Genomic DNA, 23,822 nt, shown 5'->3' on the forward strand with positions numbered 1-23,822 from the left:
ATGTCTTAAATTTTAAAATCGATTTTTTTAATCATCAACAATGTTTAGGGTCCTTTGGGTATTAGTGGAACTCCAGGCTATCCCGGAGCACCAGGTATGAAGGTAAGCGATAACGACTACTAGTAATTCTTGATTCTAAGCAGAAATGTTACAAAAAAATTCACAAAAAAATACTACTGTATATACGCTAAACCAAATTTGTTTTTACATATAATTATTTAAATATAAAACATATTGTACAAGTACTTGTTTTGTTGCTGTTTAATAGGGTCAGCCAGGACCTACAGGAGTTCGAGGCCCTCAAGGACCTCAAGGACCAAGAGGAGAGTCAGGTTTACAAGGCAGAATTGGAACAATTGGCTTACAGGTTTGTATTCTGTCAAAATGTTCTTCTGTAAACATATATATATACAGATCTTATTAACAACATTTTGTGTTTAATAACACATTTTCTGACAATTTTGAATAAAGGGCCAAATGGGTACAGATGGCGGTCCAGGCAGCAAAGGCCCAGTGGTATGTACAAGAGCATCATTGATTAGCATGATATAAGATGTAAAATAAAGCTATAAATTAAACTACATGGAAACCGTCACTAAAATTACGGTGGTTTTCTCTAGGGATCTGTTGGAACGCAGGGGCCTGTTGGTCTGCCTGGTCCACCTGGCCCCCCAGGACCTCAGGGAAGCACTGGACAGCCTGGTATTAAAGGTCAACTTGTAAGTGACACTTTAGCATTTTAAACTGTAATCTACACATGACAGATCAAACATTATATGATTCAGTTATGCAAGAAAGGCTTTAACATATAAACAAGTTTAAAGGCATGCATATGTTCAGACACGCATGCATCTTCGGTTAAAGGCAACATGAATTTTAGTTAATCCTTGTAATCCTTAATCTGTGTCTAGGGAGATGTTGGTGTTCCTGGATTTAAAGGAGAAGCTGGACCTAAAGGAGAACAAGTAAGTTAAATTATTTAATTTAAATATTTGATTTAAGTTTGGAATCCATTAAAGTGTGAGATCTGTTTAAATCTCCTAAATATAATAATATTAAGAGGCTTTAGATAAGAGATGTATGCACTTCATCTTTTAGGGTCCCTCAGGTGCACAGGGAGTGATTGGGCCTCAAGGAGAAGAAGGAAAGCGAGGGCCTAGAGGAGATTCTGGATCTCTAGGTCCACCTGGGCCTGTTGGTGAGAGAGTGAGTCAGATTGTCTTTTTATTCTTTATTACATGTTAGGAATAATGATTCAACATATTGAATTATATTTTATGGCTTGTTTCATTCACATTTTATTTAGGGGGCTCCTGGAAATCGGGGTTTCCCTGGTCAAGATGGATTACAAGGAGCCAAAGTGAGTAGATAATTAAAAGTATAAATTAGTCGATATTTCCCCAACAAAAAATGTAATTACTTTTATTCAATTTTGACCAAAGGGTGCAGTAGGAGAGCGTGGAATACCAGGAGTTTCTGGGCCCAAAGGTTCTACTGGAGATCCAGGCAGAACGGGTGAACCAGGCCTCCCAGGCGCAAGGGTAAACTAACAAACATTCTTCTTTTTCATTGTTTCTTGTTGTCTCCTTTTTAATGATTTTGGTGATGATATATTGCAATTCTTGTTTACTGCAGGGTTTGACTGGAACTCCTGGTGTTCAGGGTGCAGAGGGAAAGCTAGGACCTCCAGTAAGTTTGGCCAAAGTTTTAAAGTTTACCAATAAACTTGGTATAATGAATGTCCTAATTGAGATTTTTAAAGCAGCCATTCTCCAGGAACATCACAGACATGGATGTTATCATGCTATAAATGGGTCAGATAACAGTTCCCTGTGTTCCTTTTAGGGTCCAACAGGTGAAGATGGACGTCCAGGACCTCCAGGGTCGATTGGAACTAAAGGTCCGGAGGGATCAATGGGACTCCCAGGCCCCAGGGGCTTTAGTGTGAGTTAATTTAATCAACATCATCTTATACATTCCATCTAACAAACTATATCTTGACTATTCAAACATTCTCTAAAAATATAATTTTGCATTATGGCATAATTCAGGGTGATCCAGGTAAACCAGGTGAGCAAGGATCGCCAGGACCTTCAGGGCAGCGAGTGAGTACCATTAATGATAATAATTATAACAATATATAAGCATAACTAATCTTGTTTATTGTACTTATCATGCAATCTTGTTTCATTTACTTAGGGTCTACCAGGAAAAGAAGGAGAAGTTGGGCCACTCGGTCCCACTGGTCCTCCTGTAAGTTTCGCACTTTTTACATTTTGAGCCTTAATTTCTTTTATTTCTGCATTGCAGTCATGTTTAAACCAACAATAATACTACTGGATGCTTTTCTTTAATAACTTAGGGACCAGCAGGTGACAGAGGAGAACAGGGACCTCCTGGAATGCATGGTTTCCAGGTAAGCAATTAATAGTACTTACGATTTGATAAAGGTTGAAATGAGGAATTTGAAGATATTTCTTAGATAAATTCTGTTGCTCAATATGTGATCCATTTTAATGTTGTTCCGTAGGGACTGCCTGGACCAGCAGGACCAGTTGGAGAGGGAGGGAAACCGGGTGATCAGGTAAGGTTATGTGATTACATAAATAAAACAAAAGATCGAATTCCGTTATCTTATTGTCTCAGCTATTTATGAATCTATTCCAGTGTATATTCGAATTAAAAATGTATATTTTTCCTTCTTTTAGGGTATCCCTGGTGAGGGAGGCCCTGTGGGACCACTTGGACCAAGGGTGAGCTTTCCCTTTATTTCCTCTGTAACTATGTTGTATAAATTTTTTATCTTTATTCCAAGCTCTAAGGAGTTGTCTACTTTGGTTCCATTTTATTTTTATTCATTACTTATTTATTAAGGTTTACGTTGTGAGTCGACTTAAAATAACAGTCTAGTAGGTCTTAAATATATCAATGATAACCTTGCATGTATAAGGTATACTAAAGTGTACTAAATAAAAAGCAAAGTTAATACAATGACTTATGTGATATGTAAAAAATTTTATGAATGCAGATATATTAAACATGCCTGTATTTTTTTTTTATTAAATTTTATTTGTATAGTACTTTTAACAATTGCTATAGTTGCAAAGCAGCTTTACACAATCAAAAGAGATTAATATTCATTATTATTTGACAGGGAGAGCGTGGAACTCCAGGAGAGAGAGGGGAGCTTGGAACTCCTGGATTGCAGGGACCCAAGGGGATTCCTGGAGCACCTGGATCAGATGGGCCAAAGGTATATCTGATTTCCATAGTACTGTAATATCAGTTTTGCCATCTGAATGGCTGAGCTGCACATCTGTGACTACATCAGAACGATTGAATTGCATTAATATGAATAAAATGGTTACACAGACTGTTGTCCTGTCCACAGAATAATCTAATATTGCACAAAGGATGGATTTATAATATTATGTTTATAAAAGAAATAAGAGGATTCATGTATGCAATAGCTTTATCTGTAAGAAAAATTGCTGTAATAGTTGTTCATTTTCTTATTTGTTTAGATTACAACACTGCATTATTTATTGCAGTTATATACAGTAATATGCGCTATATGTATATTATTTTGTTGTTAGTAATTGCATTTAAAAGTGAAATAAACCCACAACCAAATATAACATCAAATGCATTGTTCACAGGGAAGTCCTGGGCCAGCCGGTACTGTTGGTGATCTGGGTCCACCAGGTCTTCAAGGAATGCCAGGAGAACGTGGAATCTCTGGCCCTCCAGGTCCTAAGGGTGATCGGGTAAGTAAAAAAAAACAAGATAAAAGAATTACAAGTTAAGTGAACGTGTTACATGCAAATGAATAACATTTTTTGTCTCAACCTCAACAGGGTTCAGTAGGAGAAAAAGGTTCAGAGGGTACTCCTGGAAATGATGGTGCAAGGGTAAGATTATCCAGATTATTTCTCTATGTATTGTATACCTCTCAAATTATTTTGTCCTGAATTCCCTGTTATATACAACACAATAGTTTAGCTATTCAAAAAACAAAAAGCAAGTACAATTAGGAAGAACTGCTCGACTTCCTGAGAACCCAGAGTCTGACGTAAATGCAGATGTGGATGTTGGCACAGTTTGTGTGTTGACTGAAGAACTGTAAAGGAATTCTTTAGGGGGCTTGTATTAGCTTGCCCAACTATAGATAAAGTGCTTAAAATGCAGGAAGTGATGTTTACATAATCTAGCTTTCTTTAACAGGGATTGCCAGGACCACTAGGCCCTTCAGGACCTCCTGGCCCCAGTGGTGAAAAGGTATACAGACCCAATGTCCCAGAGATTCTACACCATTCCATATTATACCATACTAAAACCTATCAGAATCTAATACATGCTTTTTACAGGGAGAACCTGGCCCTAAAGGACCACCTGGGCCTCATGGATCGAGAGCAATGCCAGTGTGTAAACCTTTTGAGTGTAAAATATCATGATTAATGCTCCTGATGCATAAATTATAAAGACATGCTTCATAGTAAATATTGTATCTATGTTTTAGGGATCTCGTGGTGAGCCTGGGCCTACAGGGCCTGTAGGCTTTCCTGGACCACCTGTAAGTAACATATCTTTTAATGATAAAATCATATTCTGCAGTACAGCTACAGTAATATTGATTCCACACAACACATGGATGAACAACTCTCTGGTCAGTAAAGTTTTGTTTTTTTTATCAATTTATAGGGTCCTGATGGTCAGCCTGGAGTGAAAGGTGAACCAGGTGAGCCAGGACAAAAAGGAGATGCTGGATCTCCTGGACATCAAGGATTGTCTGGACCTCCAGGGCCTATGGTAGGTTCAAAAACACACACACACTATAGAGAAATATTTACTAAAAACCAAGATTTATTTTATTTTATTATTATTGTTTCATTTTCTTGCTTTAATGCGACTATGCTTAAATGTGTGTTTATAGGGCCCAGTTGGGGTGGCTGGACCAAAGGGAGGTAGAGGAACACAAGGAGCTCCTGTAAGTATATAGTGTACATAGACATGTAAACATAGCTTCTTATGCCTTTCCTTCCTAATAATAATAGAACTTTTATCATGTGCTTCTATGCTACAAACTTCCAACAATTATTTAAAATTTTCCAGGGACCAACTGGTTTCCCTGGATCTCCTGGAAAAGTTGGTCCACCAGGTCCTACTGTGAGTATGCCAGTAATATAGAGTTAATATATATATATATATATATATATATATATATATATATATATATATATATATATATACAAATTATGCATAAGAACTAAGTCTAAGAACTAACCTTTCTGCCGTTTAGGGTTCTCTTGGTCAACCTGGTCCTGTTGGTCCTCCTGGAAAAGAGGGTCCGCCTGGACTTCGTGGAGATCATGGACCACCAGGGCGTCAAGGAGAAAGAGGCCAGGCTGGGCCTGCTGGAAGCACTGGGGATAAGGGGGACCCTGGAGAGGATGGACCCACTGTAAGTTTCTAATAATGCTAATGCTGACTAAATGCTAACTTATCAGGGTAATATTAAGTTGGAAGTATAGAAATATGCAAATTCTTACATTTCTGCTAATTGAATTACATTAGATTGTATTAGCTCCAGGAACATTTTATTTTATTATAATGAAAGAATGAAAGGGGAAACAAAAGTACTAAAAAAAAAATTCTGTTTAGGGTCCTGATGGTCCACCAGGTCCTGCGGGAACGACAGGACAAAGAGGAATTGTAGGTCTTCCTGGCCAGAGAGGAGAGCGTGGAATGTTAGGGCTACCAGGGCCAGCTGTAAGTATCCTTTATGTATAGAAGAACAGCAATAAATATGAAACAATTTCACTTATCATATTAATAACATAAATATATACATATATATATATATATATATATATATATATATATATATATATATATATATATATATATATATATACTGCCATACATTATGCTAAAAATATGTTAAAATCTAAATTAAAAATACATTTTAATTTAACTTGTTATTTTTCAAACATCCCCTTTTGAGAATCTTACAATGATTGTTTTATAATAAAACAAAAAACATATTTAAACATCAGGGCATCATGGCAGATGTGATAACCTGGTCATTCAGGTCATCAGCTGACTTCATTTTATTGAAACAAAACATTTGCTCATCCTAAACCTGACCAACTAAAGTAACCCCAGATCATAACACTGCCTACAGAAGTGTGTACCATGGCCACTATGCATGATGGATGCATCACTTCATGTGCTTCTCTACTTACCTGGAGTCACTCTGGAATAGGCTCAATCTGGATTCATCAGACCACATGACCTTATCCATTGCTCCAAAGTTCAATCTTTATGCTCCATAGGATTTTTATTTCTTTTCTCTTCTGATGAATCTGTTTTGCTGGCATCACTTATATAATTTTTGTGTATGCATCATTTGAAAGGGTCCTCCAGGTAAACCAGGAATGACAGGATCAACAGGGGACAAAGGACCTTCTGGGCCGGTTGGACCACCAGGAGCTAATGGACCCCGGGGAGATTCTGGTCCTGACGTACGTTTAATCCTTATTCTAATAGACAGAAAACGCAAATGGAACAGCTAATTGTGGGGAAAACCTGATTGTGTTAGTGGGAAACAGAATACCTGTGTTGCTTGATTCTTAAAAAATTGTTATCTTAAGATTAGAGTCGTTTTTGGAAAAAGGGTTATTTTGACTAGTGTTTTTCTATAATGTTATTAAAAGTACTTTTAAATTTGATTAGATTAGCTTATATTAAATTGGATTGGATACGAATTTGCTCTCATTGTGCAAAGTACATGCAGTTAGCTTCTAAAAAGAAGTGCATTGAGGATATGGGTTCATATACACACATGGTGCAGTGGATAAGACATATCAAGAAGATAACATGCTCAATATGATATACTGTACATATGTAAATATATACATTTCTGTATGGTTAAAAACAAACAAGGACCACTGTAATGTCAAGGACCACCTGAGGCAAAGTAACATTATGACCTTCCAGACTGTATAAATACAGGCATGGTCTCGGCAGACTGGCAGGACAAAGAACCATCCAGAAATTTGTCATTGTGTTTTGTTACATATAACACATTCTATAGTGCATTTTTTTATGACTCTGGAAAGCATGATTGCATAACTTTAATGCTTTTTTTTTATTTCCTCTATCAGTATATTCTTCAGATATATTTGGTCTTGGTTCAAGTTATTTAAACCATAAGAGATGTAATGATGAATACATTTCCTCAAGAATATAAGAACATGTTGATCTAAAGGTTCATGAATTGGAACCTGGATGAAGTCAAGTAGTTAGAAGGTAGTAAGAAATAAAAAGGACACAACCACTAATGTTTAGTATTGTTCATTTGACTTCTAAGGGTCCCGCTGGAGCTGATGGTCCCCCAGGAAAGGAAGGTGTCATAGGTGAACGGGTAAGATCTGACACCTTTACCATCAAGACCATTCAATTCTGTAACTTTTGCATACTGTATGAGGGTTTAAGTCAGTCATTAATCATAAGAACTTGAAGAATTTGGATTTTAAAGTGTCCATATGTAACTATGACTGTTTTCCCTAGGGTGATCGCGGTGATTCAGGATCAGAGGGTCTGATTGGTCCAAGGGGAGCTCCTGGTCCTCCTGGCCCTGTTGGTGCTACTGGAGGCCCTGGAAAGAGAGGAGATGTGGTATGTAGTATTTTTAATTACTATACTCTTTGCTAATACTATAGTATGTGGATATATATATATATATATATATATATATATATATATATATATATATATATATATATATATATATATATACTGTAGTATTAGCAAAGAGTACACACACAATATTTATATTTCTTGACAGGGTTCAAGAGGACCTGTTGGACCTCCAGGTCCAGCTGGAAAGAGAGGACTCACAGTAAGACATTCTTGTTATCTTAAAATGTTCTGATATAAAGTTATGTCATAATCATAGCATTAAATTGATCTTTACTTTTGAAAGGGACCTCAAGGACCAAGAGGAGATAAAGGAGAGTTTGGTGATCATGGAGAAAGAGGACAAAAAGGACATAGAGGATATGCAGGTCTTCAGGGACTTCCTGGATCACCTGTAATTATTTCTCCAAGTCATAACACCACAGCAATACCTCATGTCAAAACTAAGTATTCAAAAGAACATACATAATGTATACAACTGATAAAGTTCAATGAACCCTGAAACAAATAATGCTTTACATATTCAGGGTACCACTGGTGACCAAGGACAAACCGGGATTGTTGGACCAAGTGGTCAACGAGTAAGTGCATTTTTCCCCCCTTTTGCTAAGTGACTTGGAATTGATTAAACCAGTAATACACTCTGAGAAAATGCCGTACATCAGGATTTACTGAGCATTGGAAGGTTGGCAGTTGCACCAAGTTGCTGCTGTTGGGAACTTGAGCAAGGCCTAACCTTTTAGGCTCCAGAGGTGCCGTATCATGGCTGGCCCTGTACTCTGACCTCAACTTACGAACGAGCTGAAATATGCAAAGAAAATTATTTTACTGTGCAGTAATGTATATATGATAAATAATGGCTTAACTTAACTGTAGGGCCCTCCTGGACCTATGGGACCACCAGGTAAAGAAGGTTACATTGGACAGCCTGGACCAATGGGACCACCAGGATCAAGAGGGATAAGTGGAGACATTGGACCAGAGGTACATCACATTTAACGGTGTTTCAGATACCTGTGTTAATAGTAAATCATATTGATTTACTTTTGATTGTAAATTACCAAGTGCCAATGAGGTAGGGAGAGCTTTTATTCTAGATGTGGGGAAAAAAATGCTTACAGAAAAATAATGCTAGAAAATTGTGTTGCCATAAATACCACCAAAAGTGACTTCTAATAACTATGATTTCCATTTTAAATTAGAAAATTACTTTAGGGAATGAAATTAACTTTTTATAATTACTTTGAGTTTTGCTAAAACACGTAAACTCTTAGCCAAGCATAAACGAATCTAATTATTGCAGAATTATTCCAATATTACTGTACATGCTTTTCTTTATAAAACATACTATACCACCTTAATTATTAATTTAATTTTTTCTTTTAGGGACCTCCTGGAGAACCAGGTCCTCCAGGTCTACCTGGATCTCCTGGACCACCAATTGCTGCCATGGAGGATATGTTTGGAGGCCCTCAGGATTACGATGCTGGTCCTCCTCCTCCTGAATTTCCAGAAGATGAGGCTCTACCCAAATCTAATGCAACAGACGCGTTTCAAGTAGACCCAGGAGTCCAAGCCACCCTGAAGGCTCTCAGCAGCCAAATCGAGAGCATGCGAAGTCCTGATGGGAGCAAGAAACACCCTGCTCGCACTTGTGAGGATCTTAAACAGTGCTATCCGCTGAAAAAGAGTGGTAAGTCAACAACGGAGCTGGTCATTATATGGTTAAATTGTTGTTTTAAAAAAAATAATAATAATAACAACCAAAGATGAAAGAACTCATGGTGCTTAAGTTCTATTATTATTTTTTTTAATCATCTCCAGTGCCCTTTAATGCAATATATATTTACTCTTTTATAATTATTTACAAAATCCCCTACTGTGTGCCGTACAGGTGAATACTGGGTAGATCCAAACCAAGGAAGTTCAGAGGATGCCATTAAGGTATACTGTAATATGGAGACAGGAGAAACATGCATCTCAGCTAACCCTACCAGCATACCTCGTAAATCATGGTGGAGTACTCCAGGAAACAAACCAGTGTGGTTTGGAACCATGAATGGTGGAACTTATGTAAGTACATTTTTGTAGTTTAAAGGTTTACTTTTTTAAAACAAACTCTAAATTGAAGCCGCAGATGACAGTTCATGAGAGTTTTAAAAAGTTTGAAATAAATTTGTGAATAAATCACATTTTAGTCAACTGTAGTAAATATATAAACTTGTTTATGAGCCTAATTAGTTAATTAGCCTAGAACTAGATTGTAAATTGCTAATAGTAATCAACAGTAAATTGAACATTACTTGCCCGTTGACAATATGAGAACAAAATGATGTTATGACACTGTCTACTCCTACATACTGATAATCATTTTTTTTTTCTCTTAAGTTCACTTATGGAAACAAAGACCAGCCAATTAACTCGGTCACTGTCCAGATGACCTTCATTCGACTGCTTTCCAAGGAAGCCTCGCAGACCATCACGTACCACTGCAAGAACAGTGTGGGTTACAAAGATGAAGCAACTGGCAACCTGAAGAAAGCCATCATTCTCAAGGCCTCCAATGACTTAGAGCTCAAAGCTGAGGGAAATAATCGTTTCAGATACACTGTGCTGGAGGACAGCTGCTCTGTAAGTTTAGGCCAAGTCCTATTTGATCTTTATTTTGTAAACATCAAGACATCAAGACATCTCATCATTATGAGTGTATTTAATTGACATGTGAGTATTCAGGAGATAACACCAGGACTGTATAAATCAGACTTATGTGCCACTCGGACATTGGCATCCAGAGACACGTCTCAGGACTTTGCTACTCTGGTCTAGAGCGGAAGGAAGAATGTGTACCTAATGCCACTGGCTTATAATTAGTAATAATAGTTGATGTGTATATATATATATATATATATATATATATATATATATATATATATATATATATGTATATTTGTACAGCACTATTAACAATACAGATTATCATAAAGCAGCAAAAGTAAATGGAAAGTAAATTAGGTCCCTAAACCTGAGCCAATAATGGTGAGAAAAAAGAATAGATATTTAGTGGAACCAGACACAAAAGGAAACCCCATTCTCTTTTAGATGGTGAAGAGTTCAGCTGCAAATTGCAGAAAAACTAACATTTTTTTATTTTATTAAATAGTTTGGTCCCCTTGCAAAAGAGATTGATAATCTCAGTGGGACCTACCTTTTTAAATAAAGGGTACATAAAATAAATCTTTTTAGTTTGGCAGCACAGTGATTAAGCATCGTCATTCCTGCACATACAGGGGGTTTGAATCTCACGTCTGGTCTGGTTTCTGCCACAGTCTAAAGAAATGCTATGTAGGTTGCTTGACAAATCCAAAATTGCCTGGAATGTGTGACTGGGTTATGACCTTGTATGTCTATCCAGGGTGTACCACGCCTTGTGCATTTAGTATTCTGTATAGGCTCCAGGCCCCCTCTGACCATACACAGGATAAGCAAGACACTGTAGATAATAGATGGATGTTATAAATGACAAGATGGCACTTTCCCACGACTCCTGCTTGAGGGCTTCTGGGTGACATCCAATTCTGAATTATGATTAATATCAAGTAGAGCAGTTTAAAAAATCCCTCTAAAATGATTTCCATTTGTTATAGTTCAACATAAACTGAAGCAGCATTTGTAACATTTAATTACATAGGAATTTAGTAGCTATAGAGATCTGTAGATTTAGTGCAGGAAACATACAGTAATCTTGTGAGAAGTTGACATTTGGAGCATTTTCCTATTATAATTAGTAATGGGTTTATAAACCTGTAATATAAATATCAGTCAGTGATGTTGTTGAAAATATCACAGCCATGCTGGTATTCAGTACAGCAGCACAACCTCGATTGTGATATTGTTGCAATATTGCTGTATGATATTGAAGTTTTTACAAATGCCATTTATTATCAAGAGATTATGTTTAGTTTGTTTTATTCCGCCAACACAAATCCTTCCGCGACTGGTGGAACTAACCGCGACAGTTAGCAAACAACAGTCAGTGCAATTAACCAAAATGAGGCTTTTGGCAGGTAGCTGCTCATCCCATTTTTTAACCACTGTGGACTGTAACAATCTACTTTCGCCCATGTTGAAACCGACATTAATGGTTGTGATGTGGAGCGATACATATAGTTAAAGGTCCCTACTACTATATCACTACCCATGTGTCTTATCCAATGAGATTACTCAGTCTAGAACTAACTGTTGTATAAGTGCTATTAAATAGGCCAAGAGACTAATAATGTGGATTATTTCCAGATTTCTAAATCATGGAAAAAAAATGTGCAATATTCAGCAATATTCAGTGCTTAGAGTAAGCAATGTGTCACAGTGATTAAGTGCTTTTTTTTTTTTCTATCTCTCTCTTTTTACAGCAAGCAAACGGTAGATGGGGAAAGACAGTCTTTGAGTACAGGACACAGAAAACGGCGAGGTTACCCATCATGGATATTGCAGCTCTGGACGTTGGTCGCCCGGATCAGGAGTTTGGCATCGACATTGGGCCTGTTTGCTTTTTGTAAAATAATAATTATAGTAATAATAATAATAATGAAAAATAAAAAAAAAATAGAGCAAAGATGCATTGAAGAGAATCCTGAGACTCTTGAACTGACTGCTGAGAAGCTCAGCCTTGTACATAATGTACTGTGGACTGTTCTGGCCCTGTAGCAGGATATTTATTGTGCCTTTCCAATAACTGGCCCTTATTAGTAAGTTTCTAATTAAAATTTTAAAACAAACAAAAATTGCATTTGTTCGGCTCCATTTTGGCTTGACTGAGATAGATTAGTGAACTCCAGTCCTTTAACTGTTGTTTGAGACTGTGATGTCCATTCCAGCAATCTGAAAGGCTAGATTAATTTAGAATTAAAACACAATGAAATATTATTTTTTGTGATTAATAGTATATATTTTTTTCTTTCTTTCTTTTTTTTTTTTACTTTTGTTTTTAAACAAATCACATGGTGCTATAGAGGAAAACGTTTGGTCTTTAGGTGAAATGCTTTATGGCATTATGAGTGGTTTCTCCTAAAAACTGTTCCTAAAACTGATAACTCTATTCTGTTACGTTTGCATTGTATGACGTTTGAATGCAATTGACCATTAAATACTGAATACATCGAGTCTTTAGCGTAAGCTACCTCGTCTTTACAAACTGGGACAAGTCAGTGGTGCGATGTAATGTCACAACACTTCTCCCAGGAAAATAATAATAATAATAATAAAAAGGTACAGAGCAGGGTGAGGGGGTGCAAATAAAATCTCTTCAACACTGACAAACTCAGCGTCTCATTAAAAACATGATTTTTTTATTTGTTTGTTTTGTTTTATTTTATCTGAAAGTTTCATGGGTTGTTCTTGTGGCATATTTTATGTTCTGGGTTTTAACCACACTGGATTCATTGGGGATCCGCTACTGCAGAACTTGAGCATATTGTGTAAATACAATAATATAGATGGTATAGAGTAACCCATGATAATCGAATCATCATGTAGCCATTGTTTCTAAAGCATATTCAACAATACCATTCTTGCACTTTCCTTTATTTTCTTCTTTACAAATTCTCGAAAAATGTTGCAGAGAATGTAATCAAAATTAACAAAAAAAAATTTCACAAACTGAAAAAAAATAAATATATATATAAATTTTTTCTTCATATATATTGCTTTGCAAATTAACACAAATGCTTGGTAAGGCCTACGTTCTTTCTTTGTTGTTAAGATTTTTTTATTTTATTTTATTCAAGGTTGTTTCTTTTTTCTTCTTTTTATTTCTTTTTTCCATTTGATGCATGAAATCTTTTTAGCACAATAAACTGAATTATACATTCATATGATTGGCGCATTTGCTACATATTTAAAAACTAACATCTGAGGTCTTAGATCTCTTTACATTCAACAAATGAAATTTATCTTTCAACTGGCATCAGAGATCAGTAATCAAAATGTCCTTTCTTATAAATACTCTTAAAATGTCTTCTACTTAAGCATATTATTCAACAATGTCTTTGTGTTGTACTGTGTAAAATCTGAACTATTTTTAAGAAATATCACTGTTGACTATTCTGTGAATATGAATTTAACACTAATGTTATTTAATATATGTTTTGTATACACTTACAATGAATTAATAATAAACGATGGAGGGGTACGTCCACAAAGAAGCTTGATAAAGAAAGATTACTTAAAAAAAAAAAAAAAAAAAAAAAAAACTAAAGAAAATGTCTTACCCAGATCATCCCAGTAAGATGGCCAATCCAAGATGACTCCAGCTTGTTTTTATCACCACCATCACTGAGGAAGACGAGGCTTTCTGGCATGATGAAGAATTCACCAGACGCACAACTACTGCTTGAGTTCCATCATGAGGAAAAAGATCTTCTAACTTTTTTTTTTTAAACAGGATAACTCCACAATTATGAAAGATGGACTGATGCAAGCAAGTTCAAATTACAAATGCTGTGATAACGAGCACAAGAAAGCAGAAACTCAGGATTTTTGTGCAACTTTGTTAACTATTTTTGACATGTCGCATCAAAAATAAACCTTTCAACCACACACAACATCTGGATAAAGATCTGCTTTCTGATTAACTGCCTCATGAACTGTGCTCGAAATGGTCCGTTAAAAAATCATGCAAAAACACCAGAGCTCACATTTTACTGTCTTTAATGACTACAACAGCTAAAATATTGCATACAAAGTAAAAAAAAAAATTATAATAATAATTAGGTCAATATATGGACAGAATTCTTCTTTTCTTTCCCAAAGTGCTTCCTGGTGCGAGAATATACTAAAATAGATAATAATACCAAATTAAAATGCAGTACAAGTACACATTATTACACAAACCATCCAGCTACAGAGTTATAAAATCCATCAAAAATATTAACGTCCAGTTAAGAAAATATTACAATGATTTCAATGAGAGTAACAAAGAAAAACTATAATGAAACGTAATCTATAGTTAACAAAGGGTAAGTTTAATATTCCAGTATTTGTAAGTGTATTAATTAAAACAATGCTGCATGCCATCATGGAGTGGACTTTTGTCTTGGTGTTAGAACAAATTAACAATGAGATCATCAACATCTGTATGAACACATCGAGAGAACATGGTGTGCCTTATGAAATCTTCATTTCAGATTGTACCATTGGTTTTAAATTACCTGCATCAATCAGTGCTCATACACACACACACACACACACACACGCACAAGCTACCATGACCGAACTCCATGACCAAGTGCCAGTTCATACAAAAATAGTGATCTGCCATTCTGCTTTTTTAATATACGTTCTTTTTGTAAAGCAAATACCAAATTCAAATACATACAAATCTCATGGTGAAAACACTGACAACTTGACTGTAGACCCCAAATTTTGGCACTTTAATACAAATGGGCAAACAGTTAAGTAACAAAAGAAATGTCTTCTTGGCATCAGCAGCGACCGTCGAGCGGATCAAGGGAAAAAACAGTGCCCTCTACTGTTAGTCCCATTTTGAACCCCTCCTGAGGAGAAAGAGAAAAAAAGTATAAAGTCAGACCTACACAAATGACAAAACAGTTTAATAAATAATAATAAAATTATTTGGATATTTTGCATTTAATTAAAAAGCAGCTGAACAAAATATGAATAAAAAAACAACAACAAAAAAAACTTTTTAAAAAAATCATATGGAATTCATTTTGAAATATAGTAATTTTTATTTTATACTACTACAAAGATTTATTGTAGCCTTTAAAGCTCAGAGAATTTTGGCTATTATTATATATTTTTTAAATAAACATATATAGGACTCATTTGTACAGTATAGAGTGGCGTATCCTTTTTTTTTAGCACAAAATAGGCAATATGAACTGATTTTTTATTTTTATTTTAACCAACTACCAAAAAAAAAAAAAAAAAAAAGTCACGTCATTTCTAAATTCTGTTAGTGGTCAAATGTGCACTTTACATAAGTAATGATAATTTTCGTTCTACCTTGGCATATCCAAAAACCACAAATTCTGGTCACCCTTTATAAATACCATATATCAGGATGATGTTGGATCAGTACAATCTGATGAGTCAGAAAGATTTGATTCAAAATTGAGGCAAAAGTGTGTGCAGACAATATCAGAGATTTATATGAATGTGCTCTTTCTAATAAGCTTTTATTCTGAAGTGATTTACAGTGACACGCATCGAGGACTGTTTACACGGTATACACCTAGATTGAAATTTTAAAATGTGTGTACTTGCTGATAGTGCTTTAGTATTCACTAAGGACATTAAACATTTATAAAAGAGTCTTTATTACACTTGGTTGCTGTCAGATGTAAAATTGTAACCTAAGGTTTTCCTGTCACAGGAATATCGTCAGGGCTTTGTGCTTTGTGGTTTCATTGTAACATGACAAGCTGCTTTTTCTATTTTATTTTTCTTTATAGAGAAAATAACACAAAAGGGGGGGGGGGGGGGGGGGGGGTCTGGTAAGGGGAATGCTGGTTTATAGTCGCTATAATATAGGAAGAACAGAAAGTAACTTGTTTAAAGGATGTTCCACAACTTTAAGCCTAAACATAAATAGATCAAATTTATGATCTTTTACTTTTTTAACAGATATACAAAAAAATATTTCTTTTCTGATTTGCATAACACTTTAACGATTAAACCTTTTGGTAACAGAGCAAATATATTTATGTATTTAGGTATGTACAGTATTGACCAGAATTAACAGCAATGGATTAATTCTTCATTTTGTTTTATGAGATTTTCATATATATATATATATTAAAAAACAACGGCTATGGGAACACTTAGTCCCAGTTTGACTTAAACCACACATACACATACAAGGAAAACTAACTGTTACAGGTATATCATCACTTGCAAGAGTTTGCTGTTTTTTATTTGCAGTTCTAAAGAGTAGATGGTTCTGTTTTTAAAATACTTGTACACATGGAGGGATTGTAAATATTGACATAATCAATACCACTGTAGTATAATATTAACTTAAACTAACTATGTTTAAGCGAGTACACATGTAATGTCATAGTGTCACTATATATAACAGAATAACAACATTAACAAATTAAAGTAAAAACGGAAAATAATATAACCCCAAATAAATGCAAAACAGAAGCAAATTACTTTACATTTTAATTCAAGTGTTTCACTGTCTAACCTTTTCAGCACCAACTTTTTGATAGAAGAAAGGAAGTGTGTACTTCCCCTCTTTTTCCGAAAAAAAAAAAACTATTTAAACTCGCATGAACTTTATAAACATGAAGGACCATGAAACACTTGAATGATTTATATGAAAATGTTCATGACAGCTTGACACCAGTGAATGAATGATGAATTTAAACGTGAAAATGAGAGAGTACAAACCATCGCTGCCGCTGTGAGCAGGAAGAAGAAAGAGACAGAAAACAGTGTAAAAATAGAGCTACTGGAAAGACTGACACATCTATTGCAATGGAGCATACTGATTTTTTTCCTTTTTAAAAAAAAAAAAAAAAAAAAGCACAACAGGCAGTATATGACACTCCTTTAGCTCTTACCGTTTTGCTAATATTTGTTCCTTGGACATCCAAGTATTTTTTTTTCAGACACTCCAAAAATAAAATATATAAATATAAAATAAAAGCCAAAACACATTTGTAAAGTCCTTCATTCTTTCTATCATATTGTGTCAAAAAAAATCAAGAGAAAAAAATGACAAGCAGTGCATAGATTTCATCATGACATTATACAACGCAACAGCATTACAAGCAGCTTGTTCAGTAAGTGGGAAAATTATAGGACTTTATTTATTCATTTTTATTTGAATACCACTATCAGCCATTGTTGATTTCAAAATGTGATTAAAGCACATCAATGTTGTAAGACAGTGCCCTCTTCTGGTGATTTATTCATGTGATACTTACATTCAGCTCAAGTTCCCTTCACACAACTTTCCCTCTGTGATTAACTAATACAGTCTACTTTACTTGGGTGCTGTTTGTCAGTTTTCTAACGCCTGATTACAAAAAAATACTTAAATCAGCAACTGAGTAAAACTTGCAGAAACCTTTAAAAAGTGAGGTCTTTAGATAATGACATTGGCAGATATTCAAAAGTACGTTATTCCAATATTTTCCCAACGATAAAATATGCTGCATGACTCTAAAGTTCCACAAAAATGTCAAGTTGATAACTTCAGCCATTTTGGAGAGATGATTTTATATGTGGCCAATTTTTTTTTCTCCATTTTTCCGCATTATACTGTCTCGCTTCAAACAATAATAATGTAAAATGCAAATTATGCAAATAATAATGCAAAATTTATATGACCTGTAAAAATTGTTGCTTAAATTAAAGCATTCTGTGCAAAATTAAGGATTTTTCTCCTAAATTAATAACAACAGTGGTTTTGTTTAAATGCTTCAAATTAGACATAGTTTATTAGGTTAAAATTGTTATTTGTAATCTGCCCAGTAATAATTGTTAACACATATACCACTAAATGGCTACATCAGTGCATTGCAAGAGAGATTTTTCTTTTTGGTAAAAGCTTAAAAAGTAAAACAATTTTTTTTTTTTTAAATAAATGCATAAAAAGTTCATTTTAGAATAATACACTTTTTAGATTTATGCCTTTTCATGTGAAATCTAAATTGGCCAAGTTTTATCTAAATGACAATTAAGATCATTGAAAGATTTTAATTAAAAAAAGTTACAGACACTACATAAAACAGCATTAAAATGTATTTAGCAAATGTGTTTATTTTCAACTGATTGATATATATATATATATATATATATATATATATATATATATATATATATATATATATATATATATATATATATTTATATATGTGTGTGTGTGTGTGTGCATATTTACATTCTGTTGATAATTACATTCATGGTGTGTTTTAAAAAAATAGCAAATTACCTGATGATTACCTAATTACCTACCGGATCACCTGATGCATTGTGGCACAGATAAAGTAGCAATGTAACAATTTTTAATATTCAGAATGTTGAGGTGGACTCTGTAACTTAATCAAAAGAAAAAAACTAGTGTGTGTAAATAGAAAAAAAAAGTATTAAGATTGTTAACTTGCAGAAGTTTGATTTGTTAGCATAACACGATTTCCTAAGAAGGTGTAGAACTATATTAAAAATACAAAATATCTCTTAAGATTCTGTTTATATTTCTACTTATTCTGCTTTAGAATATCAGCTCCGTTAACTTACGGATTTTTGGGGGTAAATCCTAAATAACGTTAAATATAAAGCTAGTGTGCTAGCATGTACAATCCCTTGTTTCCTTGATTAGGGGGTTAGAAAAGGATTTGGAATTCAGCCTTGTGTTAGAACCTAGTTAGCTTTCTAGGTTGGTTTCTTAAACTAAGCCTCCTGGGCTAGACTCCAGGCCACCATGACCATGTATACAGGATGGAGCAGTGTAGGCGATGAGATGAGAAATTGCATTCCTTTAGTTCTGTTCACCTCCATTCTCCCAATTATTTTGCCTTTTGTCTTCATCATTATGGCTTGGCGCTTCTCAGCAGTACCAGCTTCATCGCCGCTGCTTGCACGCTTGCTCCTGGACATCCTGGGTTCGCAGATGATGCACGCTGCATGCACGTAACCGGATATGTGATCGAATCCAAATTCCGCAATCGTATCTTCTGAAGTTTGTAACTTGAATGTTCATATGTAGGGCATTTATACTATATCGGAACTTGTAACTAATGGTTCCAATGATTGGAATCATGATTTTTAAAAAAGCTAATTCATACATTATATTAATTATTTCTAGGTGTCCACGTTGTGTTATTTTCTACAGATGTAAATACATGTAGCATTTGTTGCCACCCAAATACAGGGATTGATTCCAACCCGGCAACCCAAAAGTTTTGGCTATGTCAAGTAGTCAATGAGAAATATAACTAATGAAGGAGGAATCAATATGAGGTTACATATACATCTGCCAAGTAGCTCCATTAAAAAAAATGACAACACACAGGGCAGAGATCAGGCCACATCCATACATCAGAATGGGGTCAAAGCAGGATCTACGCAGCTGGGACAACACGCTCTGATTAAGTATAACGAGAGTGCAAAAGTCATAATGATTCATGACTCAACTATAGAGAAAGACTGGGAGAGCTTTTCCTTTGATTGATATGAATGGAAATGACCGATGGGAGCCTGTGCTCCGTGACCGTGCCAGTGCATACCGTATACGCGCTGCCTCTATGCAGCAGTCCATTTGCTCCCATTATTTATTTGCCCATCCTTGTACAACTATTCAGCTGTAATTCAGATACATGCAGTCACCTGCATCTCATCTAGCCGCGACTGGACGTCTGGGGGAAAGTCAGCACCGCCGCAAATGAAGGGGTCGAAGGGCTCGGCACCAAACAGGTCCCTTCCTGAAGGAGACAATATGGACATAATGCCATCAACAATGCTGAGAAGGTTGAATACCAGTGTTTAATGCTTAAAAAGACTGTCACACTTTGGACACTAGCACCAACTGACCAAAGATGACCAAGGTTGGGCTCGTGTAGCTTGATGTTTAAGACCACAAATAATGATAGTGGTCAATTTGTATAAATCCTGAGTCGTATAGGTTTTTGCGCTTTAGCCAATAGAGTGAAAGAGTTAAAATGTACTGAATCTTCAATTTCAGCAAAAATCAGTTGAGAAATACCTTATCTTCCTGATCCTTTAACAGAATTGAGAAAGTTTCAATTCTAAACATTGTTTTAAAGAGCTTTAAGGAACCCAACCCAACCTGGTTCCTCCAGTTTTGATTGAAAAAAAAAAAAAGAAGCATTTCTTAGGCTATAAATCCGTGCTGGTAAAGTTATTTTAGGGGTAGCAAGGCAATTCTGGTGTCAAATTGAGTGTGAGATTCTCTCTCTCTTACTACAGTACATCAGGGAATATTTCATTAATTATTCTAAAAATAGGGTTTTAATGGATTTCTCTGAGGCCCCGCATTAAAACCTCTCACTGGCCATATCTCAGGAACCACACAGATACAAAAATAAACTTGGTAACTAAATGAATCCTATTGAACCAGAACCCCGAAAATATCCTTAACCCATAATGTGACTTAATACTGATTTGATGTGATGGGTCGTATTCAGTTTCTTCAAGTTTCATGGCGTTTGATTAAATACAATTGGTATAATTTTGTAAGTTAAACATTCATATTTAGAGAAAAAGCCTTTATAATTAATAAAAAAATAATAATTTGGTTGAATTTTCAGTTTAAGCTCCTTCCATTGCTATGTTTTTTTTATTCTCAGCTTAAAAGTTCCCACTGCCCACAATGCTGTTTGATTAATCCCCATAGTGGCACCGGTAGGGCTCTTTGACTCCTGGAGGCCAGTGTCCAACACAATGTGGTGATTCTTCTGCACAAACATCTAATTCAACTAATCTGTTATTACTAGGTTCAGTGTGTGTGTTTATGTGACACTGCAGAACCTGAGTTGATAATCCCTGACCTAGACCCTTTACAGAGCGATCAGTGCTTCCGTCCTTTAATCTTTCCAGCTTCCTCAACTCCTCATCTGTACACACTGTTCCCTCTGATCAACATCCAAAGCTTCAACTCTCATGCTAATTCCACCGTCAATGTCATCATGTTTGTCATCTCTAAAATCCCTAACAAGCCACCTCTCTGGGGAAACTCGGCACCACTGCTGAACACTCGCACCATCGTCTCCACTGCGTCTATGCTGGATTTCTCATTAACGACGTGATAAATGCTGCTGGAAAATAGGAAGTGAGATAAGAAGTTTGTGCTCTTGCTTACTAAACATATCAAAAATGCCTTTATGCTCACTGGATGTGTTGCGTTTACTTTAGACTTTTAAACTAAATATAGAGAACAGATTATTCTTCGCTTCACCATCAGACCTTCAATCAGAAAAGAATGAAAAGCTAATGCCATGTAATCAGCACTGTGCTATGACTATAATACATTACTGAGATGATTTAATCCTTTAATCTGCTGACTGCAGTTTTAATCAGTAACTTCTAATGGACCACATCGGAGAAAATAACCTTCTCAACCATGACCATGAACACGGATAGAGCTCCAATTGATGGAAATACGTCTTCAACTGGTGCGACTGAGATCTTGATGGATGCTTTAATGGTTGCTCGATCCCCTTAACAAATGCGATTCAATTAGACACATGAGGATTTAAAGAAACTGACTTTAGAAGCCTAGACAGCAAATTACCCTGGATTTTTTATGCCAAATTTAATGCAATTTCTTTCACTACAGCCTTTAGACTTAACTAAATCTTAACTACAATATATTTCAGCACTAGCAATAAGGTTTTTCATACTGAAACAAGACCATCTGGTTATACAGAGTTGCTGATCGCAAGTACAACCCTGCTCTGTTACGGTTTTTATCGTTAACTGTTCAGAGCTGTACATCTCAATACGGTCTATAAGAGCAAAAAAAAGATAAATTAATAAAACAATACTGGGTAGAGCAGTGGTTCTCGACTATGGTCCTGCACATTTTGGTGTTTTCTTAGATCAGATAAGTATAATATCCTATTATCAGCCTTTTTCTTAATTGAAGCCAAGAACCACTGGGATAGAGGAAAATCTTAAAGTTATATGATGTCTGTAAAAGAAACTGACTGATTTCTGTTGGTCTCACTGGAGGTGGAGGAGGTGAAGAATTACTGGCCGGGAGAGGAACCAGAGGTGCCACTGGAGAAAACGGAACCATGTCAAAAATATCCGTGGGAACTCTGGAGTTGTTGACGCCCTGGCAAAAAAATAAACAGTTACAAGATCAGTAACTTCTAGGTATATTAACAGAGGCAGAGTTTTTTTTCCCCCCTGCATATTAATTACATTACGCCGGGAGCAAAGGCCAGCCTGTCCGGTCCGATCTCACAGAGAGAGGAAATAAGGCTTCTAAAATCTGATAACAGGAGCTAACTTGTTTTGTACTACAGTATATAGCCAAAAGTGTTTGGACAACCCAGATGTCCTGAAGGCTGAGCATCCCATTCCACTAGACTTTTTTTTTTTTAGATCATTCATCTACAATGGCATTACTGAGGTCACTAAGGGTGATGCTTATCTACATCTACATCTAAGCATTTGGCAGACGCCCTTATCCAGAGCAACTTCCTTTTTTTTTTTTTTTTTATCTCATTATACATCTGAGCAATTGAGGGTTAAAGGCCTTGCTCAAGTGTCAACTTGTGGCAACTCACAGTGGCAACTTGGTGGTTGTGGGGTTTGAACCTGGGATCTTCTGAACCGTAGTCCAATGCCTTAACCACTGAGCTACCCCTGGCTCATGGTGCCAAAGGCTCTGTGGTGGAAGTTTTCAAGTTTTCCTTGTGCAAACCTTACACACCATGCCTTAATTTAGTGTGCTTTGTGCACAGGGGCCTTGCCATGCTGGAACAGGTTTGATCCTCTTAGTTCCAGTGAAGGGAAAAGTTAAAATAGCCACAAGGTGCATAAAAGGATAAAAAAGCACGGCATATTGTTTATTCAATCAATTAAAAATATATATAATTGCTTAAAATTCTTGCAGGGAGAATAATAAACCGTGGTAACTGCAACTTCACTTGATACCAAGCTGAAATGCCATTGTTGATTACGTTCTTATAACAGCAAGCCTTTTGATTTTTCCACCTCTGTGCATGCATGCTATATTTTTAGGTGGAATTTTGAATAGCAGAGCACGAACACTATTTATAGTACAAACATTATGCATGATACGACAGTAGAAAAAAAGAGAAAAGGGAAAATCAGTGATAGAGTCGGAGAAAGAAAAGATCCTTGATTTTGTTCTGGTTATTACTCTTGGCCGAGGCAGCCCCGCTCCGGTGGGAGGCTTCGGCAGAGCAGGTTTGGCAGGAGGAGGAGTCAAAACTCCAGCCGATACGCTGGAGTCGGGAGAGCTCATTGGCGTTAGTGTGACAGAAGAGATTTCTAGACAGGAGAAGGAGGTCAGATTGTGACACCAGAAGAGAGACGAGGGTCTCTGCAGCATGTAGGCTTCGTTAGCAGAGTTAATGTGAAGCAACTGCAGGAAAACA

General features: G+C 35.8%; 2 protein-coding genes across 8 annotated transcripts in view; one reads left to right on the forward strand and one right to left on the reverse strand.

Moving 5' to 3' along the window:
• The window catches only part of col5a2a (collagen, type V, alpha 2a), a 40,304-nt gene extending 26,403 nt beyond the window's left edge, over nucleotides 1–13,901 (forward strand). For both annotated transcript variants that reach the window (XM_053496814.1, XM_053496815.1), the window contains exons 18-54: nucleotides 49–102; nucleotides 269–367; nucleotides 472–516; nucleotides 621–719; nucleotides 912–965; nucleotides 1,099–1,206; nucleotides 1,307–1,360; nucleotides 1,443–1,541; nucleotides 1,636–1,689; nucleotides 1,846–1,944; nucleotides 2,052–2,105; nucleotides 2,200–2,253; nucleotides 2,363–2,416; nucleotides 2,531–2,584; nucleotides 2,709–2,753; nucleotides 3,155–3,253; nucleotides 3,660–3,767; nucleotides 3,858–3,911; nucleotides 4,225–4,278; nucleotides 4,368–4,421; nucleotides 4,520–4,573; nucleotides 4,702–4,809; nucleotides 4,934–4,987; nucleotides 5,113–5,166; nucleotides 5,300–5,461; nucleotides 5,662–5,769; nucleotides 6,417–6,524; nucleotides 7,373–7,426; nucleotides 7,573–7,680; nucleotides 7,850–7,903; nucleotides 7,988–8,095; nucleotides 8,229–8,282; nucleotides 8,578–8,685; nucleotides 9,088–9,394; nucleotides 9,596–9,774; nucleotides 10,090–10,332; nucleotides 12,111–13,901. In XM_053496814.1, the coding sequence (XP_053352789.1) occupies nucleotides 49–102; nucleotides 269–367; nucleotides 472–516; nucleotides 621–719; nucleotides 912–965; nucleotides 1,099–1,206; nucleotides 1,307–1,360; nucleotides 1,443–1,541; nucleotides 1,636–1,689; nucleotides 1,846–1,944; nucleotides 2,052–2,105; nucleotides 2,200–2,253; nucleotides 2,363–2,416; nucleotides 2,531–2,584; nucleotides 2,709–2,753; nucleotides 3,155–3,253; nucleotides 3,660–3,767; nucleotides 3,858–3,911; nucleotides 4,225–4,278; nucleotides 4,368–4,421; nucleotides 4,520–4,573; nucleotides 4,702–4,809; nucleotides 4,934–4,987; nucleotides 5,113–5,166; nucleotides 5,300–5,461; nucleotides 5,662–5,769; nucleotides 6,417–6,524; nucleotides 7,373–7,426; nucleotides 7,573–7,680; nucleotides 7,850–7,903; nucleotides 7,988–8,095; nucleotides 8,229–8,282; nucleotides 8,578–8,685; nucleotides 9,088–9,394; nucleotides 9,596–9,774; nucleotides 10,090–10,332; nucleotides 12,111–12,257 (3,405 nt within the window). In that variant the 3' untranslated portion in view covers nucleotides 12,258–13,901. The remainder of the gene's footprint in view (nucleotides 1–48; nucleotides 103–268; nucleotides 368–471; nucleotides 517–620; nucleotides 720–911; nucleotides 966–1,098; nucleotides 1,207–1,306; nucleotides 1,361–1,442; nucleotides 1,542–1,635; nucleotides 1,690–1,845; nucleotides 1,945–2,051; nucleotides 2,106–2,199; nucleotides 2,254–2,362; nucleotides 2,417–2,530; nucleotides 2,585–2,708; nucleotides 2,754–3,154; nucleotides 3,254–3,659; nucleotides 3,768–3,857; nucleotides 3,912–4,224; nucleotides 4,279–4,367; nucleotides 4,422–4,519; nucleotides 4,574–4,701; nucleotides 4,810–4,933; nucleotides 4,988–5,112; nucleotides 5,167–5,299; nucleotides 5,462–5,661; nucleotides 5,770–6,416; nucleotides 6,525–7,372; nucleotides 7,427–7,572; nucleotides 7,681–7,849; nucleotides 7,904–7,987; nucleotides 8,096–8,228; nucleotides 8,283–8,577; nucleotides 8,686–9,087; nucleotides 9,395–9,595; nucleotides 9,775–10,089; nucleotides 10,333–12,110) is intronic.
• Nucleotides 13,902–14,389: 488 nt separating this feature from the next.
• Nucleotides 14,390–23,822, reverse strand: part of gulp1a (GULP PTB domain containing engulfment adaptor 1a) — a 153,204-nt gene continuing 143,771 nt past the window's right edge. For 5 of the 6 annotated variants that reach the window (XM_053496818.1, XM_053496816.1, XM_053496817.1 and 2 more), the window contains 3 exons: nucleotides 22,399–22,528; nucleotides 20,059–20,153; nucleotides 14,390–15,251 (listed from right to left, as the gene is read on the reverse strand). In XM_053496818.1, the coding sequence (XP_053352793.1) occupies nucleotides 15,180–15,251; nucleotides 20,059–20,153; nucleotides 22,399–22,528 (297 nt within the window). In that variant the 3' untranslated portion in view covers nucleotides 14,390–15,179. Of the gene's footprint in view, nucleotides 15,252–20,058; nucleotides 20,154–22,398; nucleotides 22,529–23,584; nucleotides 23,810–23,822 lie in introns of all 6 variants that reach the window. The other variant, XM_053496822.1, reaches the window with a different exon arrangement.

The sequence above is a fragment of the Clarias gariepinus genome, chromosome 5 (assembly GCF_024256425.1).
Source record: "Clarias gariepinus isolate MV-2021 ecotype Netherlands chromosome 5, CGAR_prim_01v2, whole genome shotgun sequence".
Lineage (NCBI taxonomy): Eukaryota > Metazoa > Chordata > Actinopteri > Siluriformes > Clariidae > Clarias > Clarias gariepinus.